At 34.5% G+C, this 19,869-nt stretch overlaps 1 protein-coding gene across 1 annotated transcript; it reads left to right on the top strand.

The window, feature by feature from the left end:
- The first annotated feature begins 15,224 nt into the window (after positions 1-15,224).
- On the top strand, positions 15,225-19,869 carry LOC111053210. Its single transcript, XM_039439961.1, has 6 exons — positions 15,225-15,383; positions 15,851-15,992; positions 16,754-16,995; positions 17,336-17,574; positions 18,114-18,555; positions 19,101-19,869. Exons 3-6 carry the CDS (start codon positions 16,807-16,809, stop codon positions 19,434-19,436), a joined length of 1,206 nt encoding a protein of 401 aa, XP_039295895.1. The 5' UTR covers positions 15,225-15,383; positions 15,851-15,992; positions 16,754-16,806; the 3' UTR covers positions 19,437-19,869.

Genomic DNA, 19,869 nt, shown 5'->3' with positions numbered 1-19,869 from the left:
CTAGTTTCGACCAAAAATATTAAAATATTTAAAAGTTTTTTTAATAAAAAGGTACTAAAAGTTTCTATTTGAATCAAGTAGCCCATATAAGCGAAGTGATTTTAATCATACTTCAATATGATGAAGCTTGAAGAAAGCAAATTCCGGAAACTTGACTACTTTATAATTCGTAATCGGCTACAGCAAAATGAAACCAGCAAAATGGTTATTGTTTGGATCGTGGATTTGACAAGTATCAGCTTATAAAACACAATATTTTTGAATAATTCGTTTTCACGTGATATCAAAAACGAAACAAGCTTACTACAACATTGCTAACTTGAGTGTTAACCGGTGAAATTAATTTCACACATGAGTGCAAATTACCTGCTTTGAGAAATCAGATTTATTTTAATGGAAAGTTTTACAATATAAAAGGATCAACAACAATCGGAAAAAAATAATTTTAAGAATTGCTCAGTTAATGTGAGAAGTGAAAAGACAGTTTGAATAGCTTGTAGAGAATTTATTATTTAAAAGTTTAGATCATTACTTACATGATTACATAGAAGAATTCTTGAAGTTTTTATTGAAAATTTACAGATGTTCAATGTGTGCACCATTTGCAACACGACAGATATCAGCACGGTAGTCAAATTCTGACCACACACGACTAAGCATCTCACGGTTAACTGTAGCAAGAGCATTTGTGATTCGTTGTTTAAGATCATCGATATCAACAGGAAGCGGTGGTACGAAAACTCTGTCTTTTACATAGCCCCACAAGAAAAAGTCGCAGGGCGTTAGGTCCGGACTACGAGGTGGCCACGGCTGAAACACAACGTTTTCCTCACTTGCACGGCCGATCCATCGTCTAGGAAGATGTTCATCCAGATACCCTCTGACGTCTGAGTACCAGTGAGGCGGAGCTCCATCTTGTACAAAAATGAAGTTACAACTATCTTCATGGAGTTGAGGCATTAACCATTCGGTTAACATGTCCAGATAAATTCTTCCGGTTACTGATGGTTCTTGGAAGAAGAAAGGCCCGTAAACCTTTTCACAAGATAAAGCGCAAAACACGTTCACTTTAGGAGAATCGCGTATATGCTGTACAGTCTCTCTTGGGTTTTCTGTTCCCCATACTCGTACATTATGTCTGTTAACTTTTCCACTAATGTGAAAAGTGCATTCATCACTGAAAATTAGGCGATTGAACAATGTGTCATTTTCAAGACAATGTTGCACCTCTTGACAAAAATTTTTACGTACAACTTTATCATTGTCATTTAAACTTTGTACTAACTGCAATTTATAAGGTGTCATTTTCAAACGTTTCCGCAGAATTTTCCACACAGTAGGTTGAGGAATTTGCAATTCTAAACTCGCTGATCTAGTCGATTTTCCTGGACTTCGTACAAAAACATCACGAACACTATCAATTTTTTCTTCTGTAACAGAAGGTCTTCCAGTACTCTTCTTCTTACACACACATCCACTGCTTTCAAAACGTTCATACCAGTCATAAATTGATTGCCTTGTTGGTGGTGGTTTACCGTATTTTGTTCTGAAATGACGCTGCACAACAGTAACAGAGTTTGTTTTGGCTAATTCAAGAACACAATAAGCTTTCTCCACTTGAGTAGCGGCCATATTGCTAAACTAAACTGGCTGTTGTAACACGGAGCAGCCAACAATAGCCAGCAACAGTTCTACCAACATAAACTTTAAGAATTCCCTACAAACCTATATCACTTACTATGTTGAAATACACCAGTTTAATTTTGTACAGGCTATTGAAGTTGTCTATTTCATTTGTAATCACCCGGTATATCGAACAACCGTGTCGTTTCCATCAACCTATCTACTTTCCTACTTTTATTGCTTTATATACATCAATTCTCTCAATCATTTCAATAAGATATAGAATTATTATAGAAACGGAGTGGCCGTAGTCGAGTGGATCAAATGCTGGCTTCATGATTCAGAGGCCCGGGTTCAAATCCCAGCCCGGGCAAGATATTTATATCGGGCCACTCCCGTGTTTCGGATGGACACGTTAAGCCGTCGGTCCCGGCTGCCTAAAAAGCAGTCGTTAGGTCATGTCAGAGGCCCTGAAATTGATCAGTGGCGACCTGAAAACTCTGACACCAGGCCTGAGCCAGCCAGGTCACTCGATATTATTATTATAGAAAAGTTCTTTCATAGTATTTATTTTTCTCTCAATCATTTCAATTTCTTTGTATTGCGTTTGTAGCCTTAATTTGTATTTATAGCTCACGGAAGTGCTAAATATGCAAACAGGGGGCACCGCTTGTGTTTGCGTTGTCTGCTCTGTTTTCTATTTTATATGAATACAGTTTTAGGTTAGTTGAGTTTAGAATTTTGAAATAATAGCGTGAAAAAATGTCATCTCTATAATAATCTTCAGCATATTCTTATAATATCAATAGCCTTCTTATAATCGTCTACACTCTCATATTCTTAAATGCCTATTTTCTATTTTGTGATGGCTATCATTATAACAGGTAGCTTATGTATTTATTCTTTTGTAGGAATAATGGTGACATATATCATGGTTGAATCTAAAAAGAGTTTTATAGTTCTAAACTATTGGTTGATGGTTGTGATAGTATCTGGTATAGTTTCCTCTTCCTCATACGAATTAGTTGATCCATTTTACTTTGAGAAAAAGGTGATAAGCTGCTCTAGACTAGACTCACCTTTTTTGAAGCATTTGCTTCAAAAGTTGAGCAAATGCTCTAGTTTATTCATACAATTTTGAGCAAAAGCTTTTACTTTTGAGCAAATGCTCAAACTTTTTTTTTGATGAGCATGAGCAAAAGGTTTTGCTCACGTTTATTCATAGAAAATGAAGCAAATGCTCCATATTTTAGAAGTATGAGCAAATGCTCAACTTAGTCATATGGGCCATTAGCTATATACATATTTGCATTTACATTAATTGATCCTATAAATTCATAATTATGGTGTGATACATCTCCATGTCTGAATGAATGACAGCATCAATACAGGAGATGTAGTTTGATGGAAGTTCAAAGATCAACAACAAAGAGATGTTATTGAATATTATTATTGTTATTGATTCTGTATTGCTCAAAACATCTAGTTAATATCAGTGTCATGAGATGGGCAGAATAATAAACGATTCAGTGATGAGTACTATAGTTTGCAATTATAGCCTCCAGCAGCTTATAAGAGAATACAGGGTATTTATAAATGATCATCGGAGTTTCAACTCTCTTTGCTGTCTATAATATTTATTACATCTAGAACTACTACTCGTAACATCTACAACTACTCGTATAAAAAATGTGTAGAATAAAAAGCAAATCAAACATTTGAATCAAGAACTTTGGAATTATTCAATGTATCTCATATTCGTCACATAAATCACATCAAGTCTATAGCCAAGCTTTTTCCAAACTCAAGTAAATCTATAGTATTCGTGACAATAGTTGCTGCGACTCTAAAGCCGGGTATAGAGGGATATGTTTGGAACAAAACTTTTGACCCCGGAGCTGACCCCTACTCACTGTGCTAAGGGGGTGGAGGTAGTTTAAAGTTGCCATTTTTTGTTTTACGCTTCTCGTACTGCTACTGACGATACTGCATGTCTGTACTTTTCGTGAAAACTTGACACAACTTGTCTGTCAAACATGTGAACATATGTTTAACACACTTGTCCTGTCGTTAGTAGCCGGCCTAAGGACATGACTATCCTTTACAAAATTTAAGCTTAGAAAATTTTCTACAAGCTTTATTTGACAATTTGTTGTATATTTATAGTTTTCTAGATATCCGTTTTTGAAAGTGTGACATTTCTAAAATATGTTGCTTCCAGTTTTTTTTTTCTTCATAACTTTTCAACAGTTGATGATGAAGAAAATTCGTGCTGATGATGAGCTTATAGAGCATTGAAATTTCTTCAATGTTATGTAAAAGTTCAATATTTTGCATTTCCCTATAACTGTTGCAGCAGCTTTAGTGTTATGAGAAATCTATTTTTGCAACAATAAATCGGTTGATAATTTGAAACACTATCTAGTCTAGTAAGAAGGTGAACATATGAAAAGTACCTTAAGCTGAAAGGAGAATTGTATAGAAGTTGATTTGCTTTCTTACAAGCTTATATATTTGAAACTAAGCTTATATTCGAAACTATGTGTTTCAACCGATCACCGACAACACAAAACTCTCCTGAACAAGACTTATAAAGGAAATTTATAAAGCTCCATACTTGTATGCTTAGTCATGTCGGTGGTAAGATAGTCTTATTTATTATAAGATGAGCCTTAACAAACATAAATTTATGTTATATTTATATAACATCATAACATTACCTCTTGCTTATAATGCACATTCGAGTACGTGTCGTCTGCAAGAAAGCTCATGTCTTTCAAATCTTCTCAGAAGTTGAATACAGTCTGATTAACAGCGTCCCTGAAAATTCATATCCAACTTGTGAGAATCATGCTCATAGAAAATATCAATATTGAAAAGAGTAGGAAGGAGTTCATTAATTTATCCAATTACATAAAATTCATTAGAATGATTGAGGAAGGAACAACATGCACTGCCCAAAACTCCACCGAATTTTGATTGGCTCAAATAATGATAACAATTTATCAGCTTTCTAAATTGGAAAAAATTACACAAAAATGAATAAATTATTGTTTGTTGTTAGAACATAATATATTCATATTGTAGATTTAAATCAGATTGAGGCTGTTCGGTACACCTAAGATCGAGAAGAAGTGAGAGTGAGAAAAAGTGGCAACTAAAATTTTTAAGTGGTCTAATAAGCGAGTTATGGGTTGTTGAAGTGCTAAACTCCGTTTTCTTTCCCGATCATAAACGGTTTCGAATTTTCCATTGGAGTATGTTTTAATACATTCAGTATTATCATTGGCTTTGTTCTAATATGCGTTTTTTCGCGATTAATACCAAAATAAACAAGTTATCGAATTTACAAAAAATGTTACTTTTTTACTTATGAACGATATGGGGAATTAAAATGTTTTAGTTTTGAAAGAAAAATTTTTTCAATTTTTAAGAGAAGTTCCAATAATATAGTTGAAACCGTTCATGATCTGGAAAGAAAACGGAATCTGGAAAGTTAGCACTTCAACAACCCATAACTCCCTTATTAGACCACTTATAAATTTCAGTTGCCACTTTTTCTTACTGTTATAATGATCTTAACAATTATATTCAAAAACATTATCCAATTCAAATAATAGAAAAAAGTGTACCGAACAGCCTCAATGAGAAATAATAGGTTGAGGAATAATATTATGAAGCAGTTGTCTAAGCAACAGCAAGAAGCCGCTGTAAAGTTACTTGAACACTTTAAATGAAACTCGGCGTTTTAGTAATCTAAAACCCTATTATTCACCTCCACACTCAAGCATGGATATATATTAAAATTATAAAGGCCTAACCATCGAATCGCCGTTGATACAAGTAACTACTAAAATGAAACTAAAAATCTACTTTATCTTTATATTATCTACATGACTGAAGTTAAAAATGATTGGTCCAATATTGTGAATGGACATTAGTTCAATCAAGTTCTCTTTTATACAATTACAACTATATTACTGTTGCATGAAACACGATAAACATTTGCTGCTCTACAAACAAATAAGTTATATAAACAGTTAATGAATAAATAAGATAACATAGATCAATCGTGCACAAATATCCACAACAGATACAATTGTCTTATAAGCAAAAATAATAAACTTTGAACAGCTCCGGCAAATAGAAATGCTACAAGTGCAAAAATACATTTTTAGGCTATGAGAAATAACTAATGTGAAAATGATATCTTACATCACAAAATACGTACAATGCTTTCATGTTTATGAAGGACGTAAAACATAATAAGGTAAAAATCAATCACCATAAAAATGCATATAACTTATTTGAAGTGTGAATAATTGATCATAATGTAATCAATCTAAGCTTTTCAACTATCAAAAGTATCTTATAAATTCATAACACTTATTACTGTATCTAGCAAGTAGATCATCAAATTATCGTAAATAATAAATATCGTAAAAATATATTTCGTATTGGTTATTTTATCAATTCTAAGCTGTTTGGGTGGAATATAATGTTTTACAAGTAGTCATGTGCACAATAAGCCTATAATACGTGGGCTAGGGGGTAATCTCGATTACAAAATTTCTTGTTGACAGTGGTTGATATTCAGAATTCCTGTATTTTCATTTTAAAATACTCAAAAAATGAAATTTCATGAAACTACATACTTTTCTCTTATTCCGCTGGTACGAAGCACCAACTTATCTCTTACTTTGCAAATTTCATCAGTTACTTGCATTTACTATGATTGAATCTAAATCTGTGATTACTTGTAAGTTCTACTTGTCCATCTATTGTTTTCAGCGACCTCGTATTTTTTCCAAAACACAAAATATAAACTCCCATTGAAATGTCGACTCAAAACTTATTCAGTTGGCCTACTAAAACTATGGTACCGGTACTCAAAAAAATATAATTTTCCAATGGAAAACAATTTTGGCTTAAAAACATTGGCTTACTACTATCGAAATTCGGAAAGAGAGCAGTTTTGGGCTAGGCCTGTTGATCCTTTTCTAATCATGTATTTGTTGTGTGTATTGTTAAAAGTGAAAAATAAATAAATATATTATTTTCAGTAATTCAGTATATGCAGCCCATGACCGGCAGTCGCCAGACAGACTTCGTCAAAGTTTAACAATTAAAACACAAATAACTTAAGATGCATGCAGATAGTTCGTTTCATGTGGCTCTGTAGATGGACTGCAATTCTGAATTATGAAACAGTCTCAAACTTTTCCAAAATTTCACTGGTTTCATCATCTCTCAGTAAGTATAGAGGGTAGTTGATGAGATTCTCAAGTACCAGCCTACAAAACTTCCTATACTCCAGCTCACGAACACAAATCGGCAGTCTGTTGAAAAATTTTAGCGTCCTTAAGGGGTAGCATTCATGTGATTTCAACAGTCTGGAGTAGGGCAGGTCAATGTTGCCTCGTCTCCTAGTATTGTGGTGGTGCAGTTGACCCCTCTCGCGGTAGTCATGAACCTGACTCCTTAGAAGCCGTAGGGAGCTATACATGTACTGACTGTAGACTGTCAGTATTCTCTGAGGTTTGAAAATTGGCCGGCAGTGCTCCAGGTAATGCGATGACGTGATAACACGAATAACTTTCTTCTGTAGAAGGAGAATCCTTTCACAGCTACCCGCATGGCCCCATAGTACTATTCCATAGCTTATATGACTATGAAAGTAAGTAGTTGGCAAACATGACGCTTCAGTTTCCGCATCAAAAACGTCACCCTGACCAGTCGATTGCACAGCATGCCAATATGCCGTTCCCACGATAGAGTGGGGTCCATCAAAAAACCTAAGAGTTTGACCTCCACCTCACTACGAGCCTGCAGACCACGCCTTAATGTGCACACCAGGTTCTGAGTCTTCCCCTCATTCAGACAGAAGATTGATTTAAGCCACTGGCTAGTCTCTTCTACAAGTAGATTTTATTGGGCGGCAGCAGCAGTCTGGGGGTCCTCATCCTGGGCGAGTAGGGTGGTATCATCAGCAAACAATAAGGCTCTTCCATGCACACTGAAGTCGTTGATAAACACAAGGAGCAACAGAGGACCAAAAATCGATCCTTGCGGCACTCCATAGAACACTTCCCTTAACTGTGATTCCGCTCCATTCACCGATGTCACCTGAATTCTATTGGAGAGGTAATCCTCCATGGTTTTCGAGCAACTCCATGTATCCCATACCTCTTCATTTTACCCAACAGTATGTCATGCGAGACACAGTCGAATGCCTTGGTCAAATCACATAAAGCAACGGAGAACGACTGCCTGCCCCCCATCACCACAGTACCGACTCCACCAAATAACGCACTGCTCCTGTGGTTGATCTCTCCTGACAGAAACCATACTGGTGATGTTGGAAGATGGAATTACTCTCAAAATACCTTGAAAGCTGAACATATCACGGAATAGAACTTAGGTCTCCTCACTATCTAGCACTAAACGTCTATAGAAATATGCCCAATGATATCAGGGAGGCTGAGAGTTGCAGCGATGTGGTGTATAAAAGAAAGCTGTTTAAATAGTTGATTGGCATAGGTTGGGCTGGAACCGAGGGCTTACTCCATTCCTAAGCTTCTTGAATCTCTACAATTTAATAAATAAATCGTCACGGTCTTGAGTCCTCTTGCTCTTTTTAGGTCTTCTTAGGTATTTGAGTATTTTGTCTTGATTAGGCTATGCACTCTTCACAAATGGTGACAAAAAGAGTGGTAGGGAAGTGCAATAGCCTTTAGATTGCACTCCATCATACTAGCATATATTTAGGTAACTTAGTATTATAAATAAATATATATATATATATATATATATATATATATATTATTTTGCTTTCAACTATTTCACACTTTATTCACTTTTTTGTTATTAGCTTGCTCCTAGGAACTCTCCCCCATTCACAGACGTATCAGTCTTCTTGGGGATTCCACTTTTCAATGTTGTTACAATTTTAAAACAAAATAATCAAGTAATTTATCTTTATATTTGTTATTTTATTGTAACTTAACTATATTGTACAAATTTGCAATTACATGTGGAAATAAATTTTAATTGAATTGAAATCATCTGGTGAACCGGTGATCAACATTTACGAGAATTAAAATACTAAAGGAGAATCAATGTGCGTATTTTACAATATGACAAAGGCCTTGATCTTATCCCTCATAAGAAGTTGGTAAAAGCTGCAGGCTCTGGGCGTAGAGAGTATGACATTAAAGTGAATTACAACTTATATATCGAACAAAAAACAAGCGGTTTGTGTGAGGCATACTAGTATGGATGGCTTGACTAAATAATATATTATTTCTAAAACCTTGGATGTTTAAAGTGCAAGAACCTCAAGGTTCGAATTTGGGATCAGTGCTATTTCTTCTGTATGTAAATGACCTACCAGAATCAATTAAGGAAGGAAAAATATGGATGTTCGCTGATGATGTAAGCCATCTGATCCAGGATGAAACTGATGAGCAGCTTAGAAATAGAACGCAAAGAGGGTTGCAACAAATGCAGGAATGGTGCGGAAGTAAACAATTATTACTAAATAGAGGCAAAACAAATATAGTTGTTCTACAATCGAAATAAACCTGACCACTCACTACTGCTTAAACTGGACGGCGGTAGTATTCTAGTAGGTGAATCCAAATACCTAGGAATCACAATAAATAGCAACCTTTGATGGCATCAGCACATTGAAAATATATCAGTGAAATTAACTTCAATTTGTTATATGATTCGTAGACTCTTGCCTATTGTAGACAATGACATCTTAATGAAGGTTTACTATGGATGCTTCAGCAGTATTATGAGCTATGGCATAACAGTGTGGGGTGGAAGAACACAGGCCAAAAGAATTTTTCTATTACAAAAGCGTATTGTACGAACAAGTTGTAGAGCACCATACCTAGCACATTGTAAACCGGTATTCCAACAATTAAATATATTGACTTTGCCAGCAATGCTCATTCTGGAATCGGCCATGATGGTGAAGAGGAAGCCTAAATTGTTTGTGAGGAATGAGGAAATCCATCTGCATAACACTCGCCAAACACAGATGATCCACGTGGCGCAGGTGACATCAACCCTAGCCAGGAATGGGACTAAATTCCTCAGCTCAAAAATATATAACAAGGTTCCGCCTAGCATTAGAAGCAAAGAAAGAGAGGACGGATTCAAAAAAGCATTCAAGAGCTATCTGTTAGCCAATCCATACTACTCGGTAGAAGAGTATCTACAGAGTGACGACCAAGACGCAGCAGCGTTTCCAGTGGGATAACTACAAGTACAGTATTACTTATTACCTACATCAACGGCTATTCTGAATTATTTGTATGTAGGAAACTTTGATTTCACCTCCTCACACAAAATTTCACCTGAAATAAATTGTATCACATACTCAGATACAGCCTCACATCTAGTAGGCTATCCATTGCCAACTTGGAAACAAAAATCCAGTCCTTCCTTTGGGCTGATATCAACTTAGATGTACTGGCTCCACTACCCACAATACGCTTAAATCGGTTATTCTTATTGATATTGACAGATACATCAACACCGACCTCATTAGTAAGTATACATGAGAGGCTATCCAAAAAAAACCAATACGTTAGCTATCTATAGTAAACTTTAAGTCGGTCTTGACTCCAAGCGAAACTGATTTGTCACAAGTTAAAAGGATGACTAATTGGTAAAGACATGTCTCATATTAGAGTAGTCACCATAGCTGTTGGACGATTACATCAAGACAAGTAAAAGGAAGCATCATTAAAAAAATAAAAAACGCTTATAATTTAAATTTAAATAAATTTTATATAAACATAAATTTTAAAATTGATTAGCTTTATTACAATAACAAAGATATTCTCTAGAAACACTGCAAACTGAATATTGGAATTGAATTAGCCTACTAATATACAAAGATCAGGTCATAATTAGCAATTGGATTTTCATCTAGAAATAATAATTTTACTAAAAAACCATGTAGTTAACATCTAGGTATGTAGGTAGTCTAATGTACGTTAATTGCGTTGAAAGCTTTTACATGTTTGGTAGAGCTGAAGCTGCGTTTACAACAAAGTTTATTTTATTTATTTAATTTAATCAATTTTTATTCAATTCACAATAAAAGACACAAGATACATTTACATAGACAACATATCTAAAAATAAATTCGTGAATATTTTCCCCACATAGACGGATCTGTGTGTGGGGAATAAGTAACAGTACAAGAAGTAGCCTATAATAAAATAATAATATGTGTAATATATCTATTTATATATGAATGATGATGATAATAATAATAACAAAGAAAAATCCTATCAGTAAGCAAGGTCAGAGAAGAACGATATTGAAGAGAAAAGAAAACTATAACTTTCCTTGTAACGCTTAATGAATTAAAAGAAAAGAAAAAGGAAGAAAATCAGCAATAGATGCAGATGTGAGAGATTTTTAGATGGAAATAAATGGAACTTGACAAACACATATGTTTATCATGTGTATGATAAGTTATGTTCAATCTAATAGAATCTATAAGGACGGAGAAATAAACATTTTGTTAATAACTTTGGTGTAAACGCAGCTTAAGACATATATAAAAAATCTGGTGTGGCGCACTCACACAACTTTCCTTGCTATGAGAATTGATCACCTGACGCTAGTGTTCACGCGCATCTTAAGTCTACTTATAAACAAAGATCTGAGCCAGCTGGTGACAGGACAATATCGCACGGAGACATACGAGGTCTGCTATCTCTTCATAATGAATCATTTAATAGAATCAACAGTTGCCAACAGTTTGCAATTGGATAATCACATTTTCTCGAATTTCAAGCTTATTTTCAATTTTAGACGAACATTTTACTGGACATCAATTGTAGAGATTCCCATGCTCAATCTTTTCCACTCGAATTTTTTTGTTTAAATTGTATCTGAAGCCTGATAATTGGGAATCTAAAATCAAACTTTGCATAGATGGGGCGGAGCTCCTGAAATTTTTACAGATATGGGACTTGTGGCAGTTGATAGAACTTATCAATGACTATTTTAGGTATAAATTTAATCAAAATCGTTGGAGCCGTTTTCGATAAAATCGCAAAAAACCCTGTTTTTGACAACATTTTCTTCATTTTAGCCGCCATCTTTTATTGCATTTGATCGAAATTGTTCGTGTCGGATCCTTAATTGTAAGGACCTTAAGTTCCAAATTTCAAGTCATTCCGTTAATTGGGAGATAAGATATCGAGTACACAGACGCACATACACACACACACACATACAGACCAATACCCAAAAACCACTTTTTTGGACTCAGGGGACCTTGAAACGTATAGAAATTTGGAAATTGGGGTAGGCCTACCTTAATTTTTTTCGGAAAGCAATACTTTCCTTACCTGTGGTAATAGGGCAAGGAAAGTAAAAATTATGTTTGTTTATTCCTTTATTTCCAAAATAAAATACAACATTTAGATGACAAATATAAGGTTTACCTAGAATAAAAAAGCAAATAATACAGCAGAAATGTTATTTTTAGAAACTAAGCGACTTCGAACTCTCCCTTGGTAAAACGTGGACACGAGGTAATAAAACGAGCTCAATTAATCTCGTGTGTAAAGCCAAAACTTATGAATTGAAAAACTATTGAAAAGTTTTGAAGTGAATATAATAAAATAATTGATATAATACTTACAGTATATTAAAAAATTAATCCAACAAGCACATGTGAACACAAAATTAAAGTTGAAAATAAGCACAACACAACCACTCAACTCACGCACACTCACTCTCACTAGAACTTAGAACATACTAGAAATGATGAAAAATTACACATCACGTGAAAGAACAATTAATTCTGAACAGGATTCTTTAGGAATTTTCAAATTCAGTAAAGGGGGGGGGGTATACACCCAAAAATAGAAAATCATGTACTACAGCCAAAATACAAATTTTAATTATAATACCTTTTCAAGGCCTTCCTAACAAAAAAGAGACATATTTCGGCTGAAATCATCTTACGAGGGTTATACCTTTAATACCTTCTGCTTCATCCATTACCCACACTTGTGGGATCGAGAGCGTCATAGAGTTCGATTTCAATATAGACAATAACACAAAAACTATTCAGATGGCAGATAAAACAGTGACTCTTGAAGGCGGCCTCATCAAACTGCTTCACACCAGGAGGCAGCTTGTTGAAGAATTTCAGTGCAGAAACTCTATAGCTGGCCTGTGAACGGTGGAGACGTCTCCTAGGGACATCCAGCAGCTCGCGGTGCCTGGTGTTGTGGTTGTGAACGTCACTTCGGGCAGCCAGAGTTCTATGAGAATCACCCGTTAGATACACTTAATTTCAGTATTTCCTAGTGGGGGGCATAAGGATACGTCAAGAATCAAAACTTTTAACAGACATTACTGCCAACTTTTGACAGAATAATCAGATCTCCTCGTACTACAGCTCATTCTTTTCAGCTCGTCAAGGCGGTTCAATATCGTGTATCATTCTGAGATTCGATAAAAAAATATAAAATTCCTCCTTGAGTGTATTTCAGCCCATATTCCCATACACAAAAAAATGGCCAATTTCTATATTCAAAACTGTGTATCTCGGTAACACGAATTGATAAAAAGTGATACTTGGTCTTGATTTTGACTTGAACTTGATTTTTCAGAATCTCCTCTTTCATGTGAGGTGAATGATTTTTGTAAAAATATAATCGTGAAGTAAGATACGTTTGTTTGAAAAAATCGAGAAATTTGCGATATTTTTCTCATTCTCACAGGCTTGACAATTTTTCAATTATAAACAATGATTCAAGATGGATTCAAGGCAACTCAGCTCAGAGAGCATGAAATTCTCTTTCATTTAATTGCAAGTTTCTATCATGTATTGTACACGTTTTAGAGACTCTTGAATAACAGTAAAATCGCAAGAAAAATGAGGAAATGAAAATTATCACTCCCGTGTTATCGGATGGGCACGTTAAACTGTCGGTCCCGGCTGAAGTATGACAGTTGTAAGGCCCATTGACGGCTCAAATGATATATTCAGGCGAGGTGGAACTTCCGTCAGGAGCTCCCCACCAATAAAAGCCATGCGAATATTATTATTATCATTTTTTCAATTGGCTGTAACTTTTGAACGGTATTTAAATCAGAAGTATGATTCATGGGAGTGAAAAGAGGAGAAAATTCTCTACAACCTCGACTACTTTTCGGATGTTTTATCTGAAGTGCTTCACAAGATACACAACTTTGAATAAGCGAGACTGTGAATATTATTCAGATTTTCCAGTTAAATTTTATATTTTAGTTCCACAGTTTTAGATTTGTATTCCAAAACCCACCTGAAAACTAATTTTTTAAAGAAAACTAACTTTTTAATCGTAAAAGATATTTAGACCCATACGGTACTGTACATAGGACACTAGTGGTTAGTAGTGTGCTCGTGTATAGCAAGCTGGGATACCAGTGCAACATCAATATGGTGTCTCTAATAGTGAAATGACTAATGAGCGCAATAGACTCGCAATAAACCCGCGACTCGCTTCGGGTCCTAATACTAGCTTAGTGAGCTTAGGGTGTTCGCATAGTGAGGGGTACAGGTCGAGGTTTTGTGGAGCTTAAGGGAGTATCACATATTGAGGAGGGATAATGTGCTGCTTCAACGCCCGGCTTCCCTCTCCTTAACGGTGCGTGCTTTATAGTGAGGAGGAAAGAGGTAGAGGTCCCCATAATACATTTGAGGAGGTTTAACGCACTGCTTTCACAAGCGGCTTTCTTTCTCCTTGAGAGCTCTAGAGCTAGAGATGGCAAAATTTTCGAAGATATCAATACATTGCATTGAACCGACACATCGCGGAGAAGCACAGTGAGATAGACCACTTGAAACACAAATTAGATTGCCTCCAAAAGCACTCACACGAGGCTTCTTAGTAAGCGATAAACCTCTCACTATTTGAGCGCCCATGACAAAAATGTGTTTGTATCAAACACACCTCTCCCTGTTTCTATCTCTACCTCCTTCATTCATTTACCCTAAGAGTACACGCATAGTGAAGAGGTAGATGTCGAGATCGAGATGGAGGTACCTCAATGTAACACAAATACATTTTGTGTTATGGGCGCCCGCTTGGTGTGGAGGTCGTGGTATCCGCGCGGTATACCTCTACCCACTCACCATGCGGGCGCCCATAGCACAAAATGCATTTGTGGTACAATGAAGTACTTCTATCTCGACTTCAACCTCTCTCTCTCTCTCCACCACTATCACTGCCTCCTCACTATGCGTTTACCCTAAGCGGAGTCGGCTCCTTAGAAGTACTCATCCAACGGGATTTGGATGTACATGAATATATTCATCCTATCTGAGATATTCAAGCATAACCACATGGAGTCAGCCGCTTCCCTAATATTCACAGCACAGCAATGAATGCTTCATTTGACTGAATCAATTTACTCAGAAATCGACTGTGAAAAATTGTTGTGGTCAAAGTACCGTTACCATTGTCACAGATGAGATCTGAGATGATTATAAAGAAATGATTGTCAATGTGAGATTAGATTGTCATACTGTTTTATTTTATTTGATATAGCCTTTGAATAGGTTATGTTGAAAACTATATGTTGCAGATCCAAAAGGCAACCGTGCTCGTAAAAGGGAATTGAACTGCAAAAAGGAACTTCCAACCATAAGTGAGGTGCAGGCTCGATTCGGACAACCATTGTCATCAATATTTTTCGATTTTCTAGCAGATGAAGAAAAAGAAGAGGTAACAAACTAGTTTAATTATCATAATACAATTGTAGCAGGATTTTAAATGAAGACAGAAATATCCCATGAAGTGTAAAAGGAGCTTTAAAAAATAATTGTGAAATTTCAAGTCATGACTTTTAGATGCACCCTCTCCGGCTTCGCTGGTCTTGGTGAAGTGTATATTGTGTGATAGAAGATTATGAATGATGATGACACAATAATAATTTTCAAAATCAGATAATAAGGGAAAGAGTGTATTTCTCTTTAGCTGGCTCTACACAGTTGTAGGTAGACTTTCTCAACAGAGCACAGGTAAGAGAAGTACCAAGGCATTATGTTGAGATTCTCTTCTAACCTGTGCTTTCCGTCGCTAGTTCACCACGTACAGGGGGTAACCGAGGAATTATAATACCATTAGGTGATGGAAAATACTAATTAATGTACTAAGTTATAAATTCTTGATCATTCAAGTTCTTTATTCAGATTGGACTGATACCCACTCTGCAAGGTCCGGAATATTCATCGCTATGGGTGTCACCAGATGACTCAAGCAATAACAACATCAAACTCACAAAATTTGAAGATACCCGATTGCAGAAGGCACTTACGCATCAAAATATTATCAGTGAGTTCTACTTTCCATACTATCACTTTCATCAGTATTATACACTGCTGTTTATATTGATAAATAGTGTTTGACTTTGGTCTCTTCAACTGTGCTGTAATAAATGAGAAACTCAGTATTAATCAATTAACAACATTCTATTATAGTATGCTCTATTAAAAAAACGTCTACCAATATCATCAGTTAGAACTTCAAACCAAGGTTTTCTTGAAGTACCGTGCAAGTATAATAATTTTTCTAACACTATCTTCATACTGATTTAAAATACCCTTGGATGAGGATGTTCTAGCAATGGTATTATAATAATTTTAAAAAAATGTTAAAAAGTCATGTAGAATAAAGTAACGGTACTGGAGCAACTGTGGGTTTCAGGTTGTTTACTAGTCGCGTTGCTATCACCTCACTCTGAAGATGAACAACACATTCAACGTTTTATATTGTAAAAAGCAACTTAATGCGTTGCTTTCAACAGGCTGCTCTCTGTATGTGATCAGCCTAAAATAATTTCCTTGACAATTCAAACAATATGAGATTCATTCCAAATCAGATAAAGTATTGATTAGATTAAACAATTTGATAGTAATTCTTTGAAATATATAGACAAAATGTTGTATTTTTATTTCCTGCTTTGTAAATTAAATTCATAATTATTATTTATTGTTCTGTTTTGTCAATGTATTTCCTATTAAATTAGTACCGGTATGGATTTAATGTATGTATGTAGCCTGTGGATGTAATGCTTTAGCCTAATCTCGATCCAGATATCGGTGAAACAATAGAAAATGAGCAGAATTTCCAAAATGAGCGTAAACTGATGGAAGCCACAGATTATGCTGTAAGAGAGACATTGAAATATCTAACAAAACAGAAAGAAGACAAAGAGAATGCAAAGCAATGTCTTGAGAACGTCAGTCATAAATCGACTTCGTATGATATTGAAAAAGATTGTGTGGAAGGTGGATCAGAGCAGACGGAATTTGAAATGGAGGGAAAAATATTAACAGTGAGTCCAACATCAATACATTTTGCAATAAAATATTTTATTTTTCAAAATAGAACTATATCTATCTCACTGAAAATGTTTAAAATAATTAAGCAATACGATTAGGTTAATTGTGTAATTATTTGAAATATCGTGATCCCATGTAAACATTTTAGTAGTGAACAAATTAATGCAATTAATGTCATTGGATGGAAATGTAATGAAAATAACAAAACATTGATCCCATATTTTTCTATGACTATCCTAAGATTTATGAAGAACAATTTAAAATAGAGAATCGTAGTTCCCTGCTTTCACTGTTGAATATGCACTAATAAAATTGTTCAATCAACTCGATTAGGTTGGTGGGCCACCTGAAGATAATAAGGATAATGAACAACGTGAAAATGAATTGAATCAAAGTGCATCGCAATCTTCTAATAACGAGAATGTAACTGAATTGAAAGATTACAAAGAAGAACTCGAAAGTCAAATGCAACAAGCACTTATAGAAAGAGAAAACTATGTTAAAAAGAAAATGAATTTTCAAATGCTTTGGGAATCAGAAAAGCAATACGAATCATACAAAACCAAAATAAAGTACGTAAAGAGATTATTCATGTTATCCTACACTAAAAGTAGATACTGTACCGTACCTAGTATGCAAGCTGTATGTTATTTTGAAAATATCTTATGTCTGAAAAAATCTTAATATAGCGCATCGTAAAAAGATTTACAAAACTTTTCAAGCTTTTCAAGTTACTTTGAAAACATCTTATGTCTGAAAAAATCATAATATAGTGCATTGTAAAAAGAATACAAAAAGGGTAAATATAAAATTTAACTCAGGAATTTGTGTCATATTTTAAAAAATTATCAGAAATCATCAGAAGCAGTATCATCATTTAATAAAAGATACTTTGTCAATATATTGCCATGAATTTCTAATGAAATTCAATTGCAAATGAATAGGTAGAGAAATGATGCTTGTATGTCATGTTTGAGTGTCAAGTCATTCATCATTAAAATATAAAAAAAACTCCAGTAACTAGTTGAGATTTACAATAAGAAAATCATCATAAACTATATTACTATGATCTTGTATAATTATATATTCACCGAGTAATTCATTTTCACAGAGAAGCACACGAAAAGTGGATAAGTTTGTATAATAAGGCTAAGCTTTCTTTCGAGAAAGAGTTGAAAAGAATGCAATTTGAAATGGAAGCAAGACATTTATCTGATTTGATAAGAATCCATAAAAAGAAAATGTTGGAACTGAGAACGCTCAAAGAAATTATGGAACGACACTTCTATGGAATGGTAGACAGGCAGCAAATTGAGATACAAAGAAGAGAGACGATAATCAAGGAGTTAATGCAACTCATTGATGCTAGAGAGGAAAAGTTGAAGAACTGGGAGCTAAAAATCACAGATATTATGAGGGAATTTCAAAATTTGATGAAATTTATGCTAGTGGAAGCTCCAAATCAAACTGAGGTTTTAGTCGATTTTGAACAAATTTTAGAAGAATCGTTACGAGTACCGCAAGCTATACCTATTGATAAATATGTTCCATCGGTAAGTGAATATTCACAATTTAAAACCAAAAAATAATCACTATCACATTAGCCTCCACTGTAAATATTCTCATTTTTCAAGAGGATAGTTATTTTATGAATTATGAGTTGAAATTTCCAAAATCAGTAACTATTTTTTTACATTGAAGCTCAAATTTGGCTTGAGACTTTTTTGTCATTGAGACTTTTTTCGTCATTTATGAAATAATCAAGTTATTCGTGTTAATTCAAATTACACTTTTCTGTCAAACTCAATATCATTTTTCAATATTTATTCTTCCATTCAAGAATTTGACAAGCACCAATTTTTGATCTGCTACCAAGTTAGGTCGATCAGCTAAACATCTCTAAGGATTATTATTTTATTCGTTTAATACGTCTTTGTTTCCAGCAACACACTAGAATCGTAATGATTGGGCGCTGCTGGAAACAGAGTTTTGAGATTCTATAAAGAGAAAAAATGCACGTTTGTAGTATTTATTAACTTAATTTTAATTGTATTATTCAGTTTCGAGTTTAATTTTTTTTGTATTTTCAACTTTTCAGATCGAAAATGGAAGACCAGATGGGCTGACATTGGAGGGAATCGACCAATTCTTGAAAGAATGTGACGCTTCTATAGGCAAAGTATACTCGACATCGGTGGAAGTCATCAGGCAAAGTAATGACTTTGACATTCAATTTGCTAGGATTTGTACCGAAATACAATTTGAAGAAATTATATTGAATCAGAGTTTTACAAATGACAAAGATGAATTGACATTGCAACAAGATTTTAAGCCAGAGACTAAAAATTCCAGATTGAGCACAATTCTTGAAATCTTAAAACGATACCCGAGTTTACAAAGGATAGTTATTTCTACAAACATTACTAACAAATAAAATAATACAAAAATGAGATATGAAAGTTCTTATTGGATAACTATTAAGAAAAAGCTGGAAAATTTTCGTCCGATAATTGTTGAGATCCAAGTGAAATAAAAATGTTTCAATGCAATCCCGCACATGATTTTTTTTAAGTTATCATCAAGAAAATATCTTTTTTCAATTTTCAGTTACGAATAAACAGTAATACTAATCAAATAATATAAAAATAAGAAATACTTCCTATAATGAAATATAAACAACACTTCTATGAAATGAAATGCTACCCAACTTTCTTTATTAATGCTAGCATATTGAATCATTCAAATCTTAAAGCGATAGTAGTTTTTTTAACTATGAAAAACACAGTACCGGTAATTATTATAAGATGTGATAAAGTTAAAGAGGTAGCAGAGTTAGAATTCGCATAAGATTTTTACAAAAATATACT

The sequence above is a fragment of the Nilaparvata lugens genome, chromosome 1 (assembly GCF_014356525.2).
Source record: "Nilaparvata lugens isolate BPH chromosome 1, ASM1435652v1, whole genome shotgun sequence".
NCBI lineage: Eukaryota > Metazoa > Arthropoda > Insecta > Hemiptera > Delphacidae > Nilaparvata > Nilaparvata lugens.
This window is presented reverse-complemented; position numbering and strand designations above follow the sequence as displayed.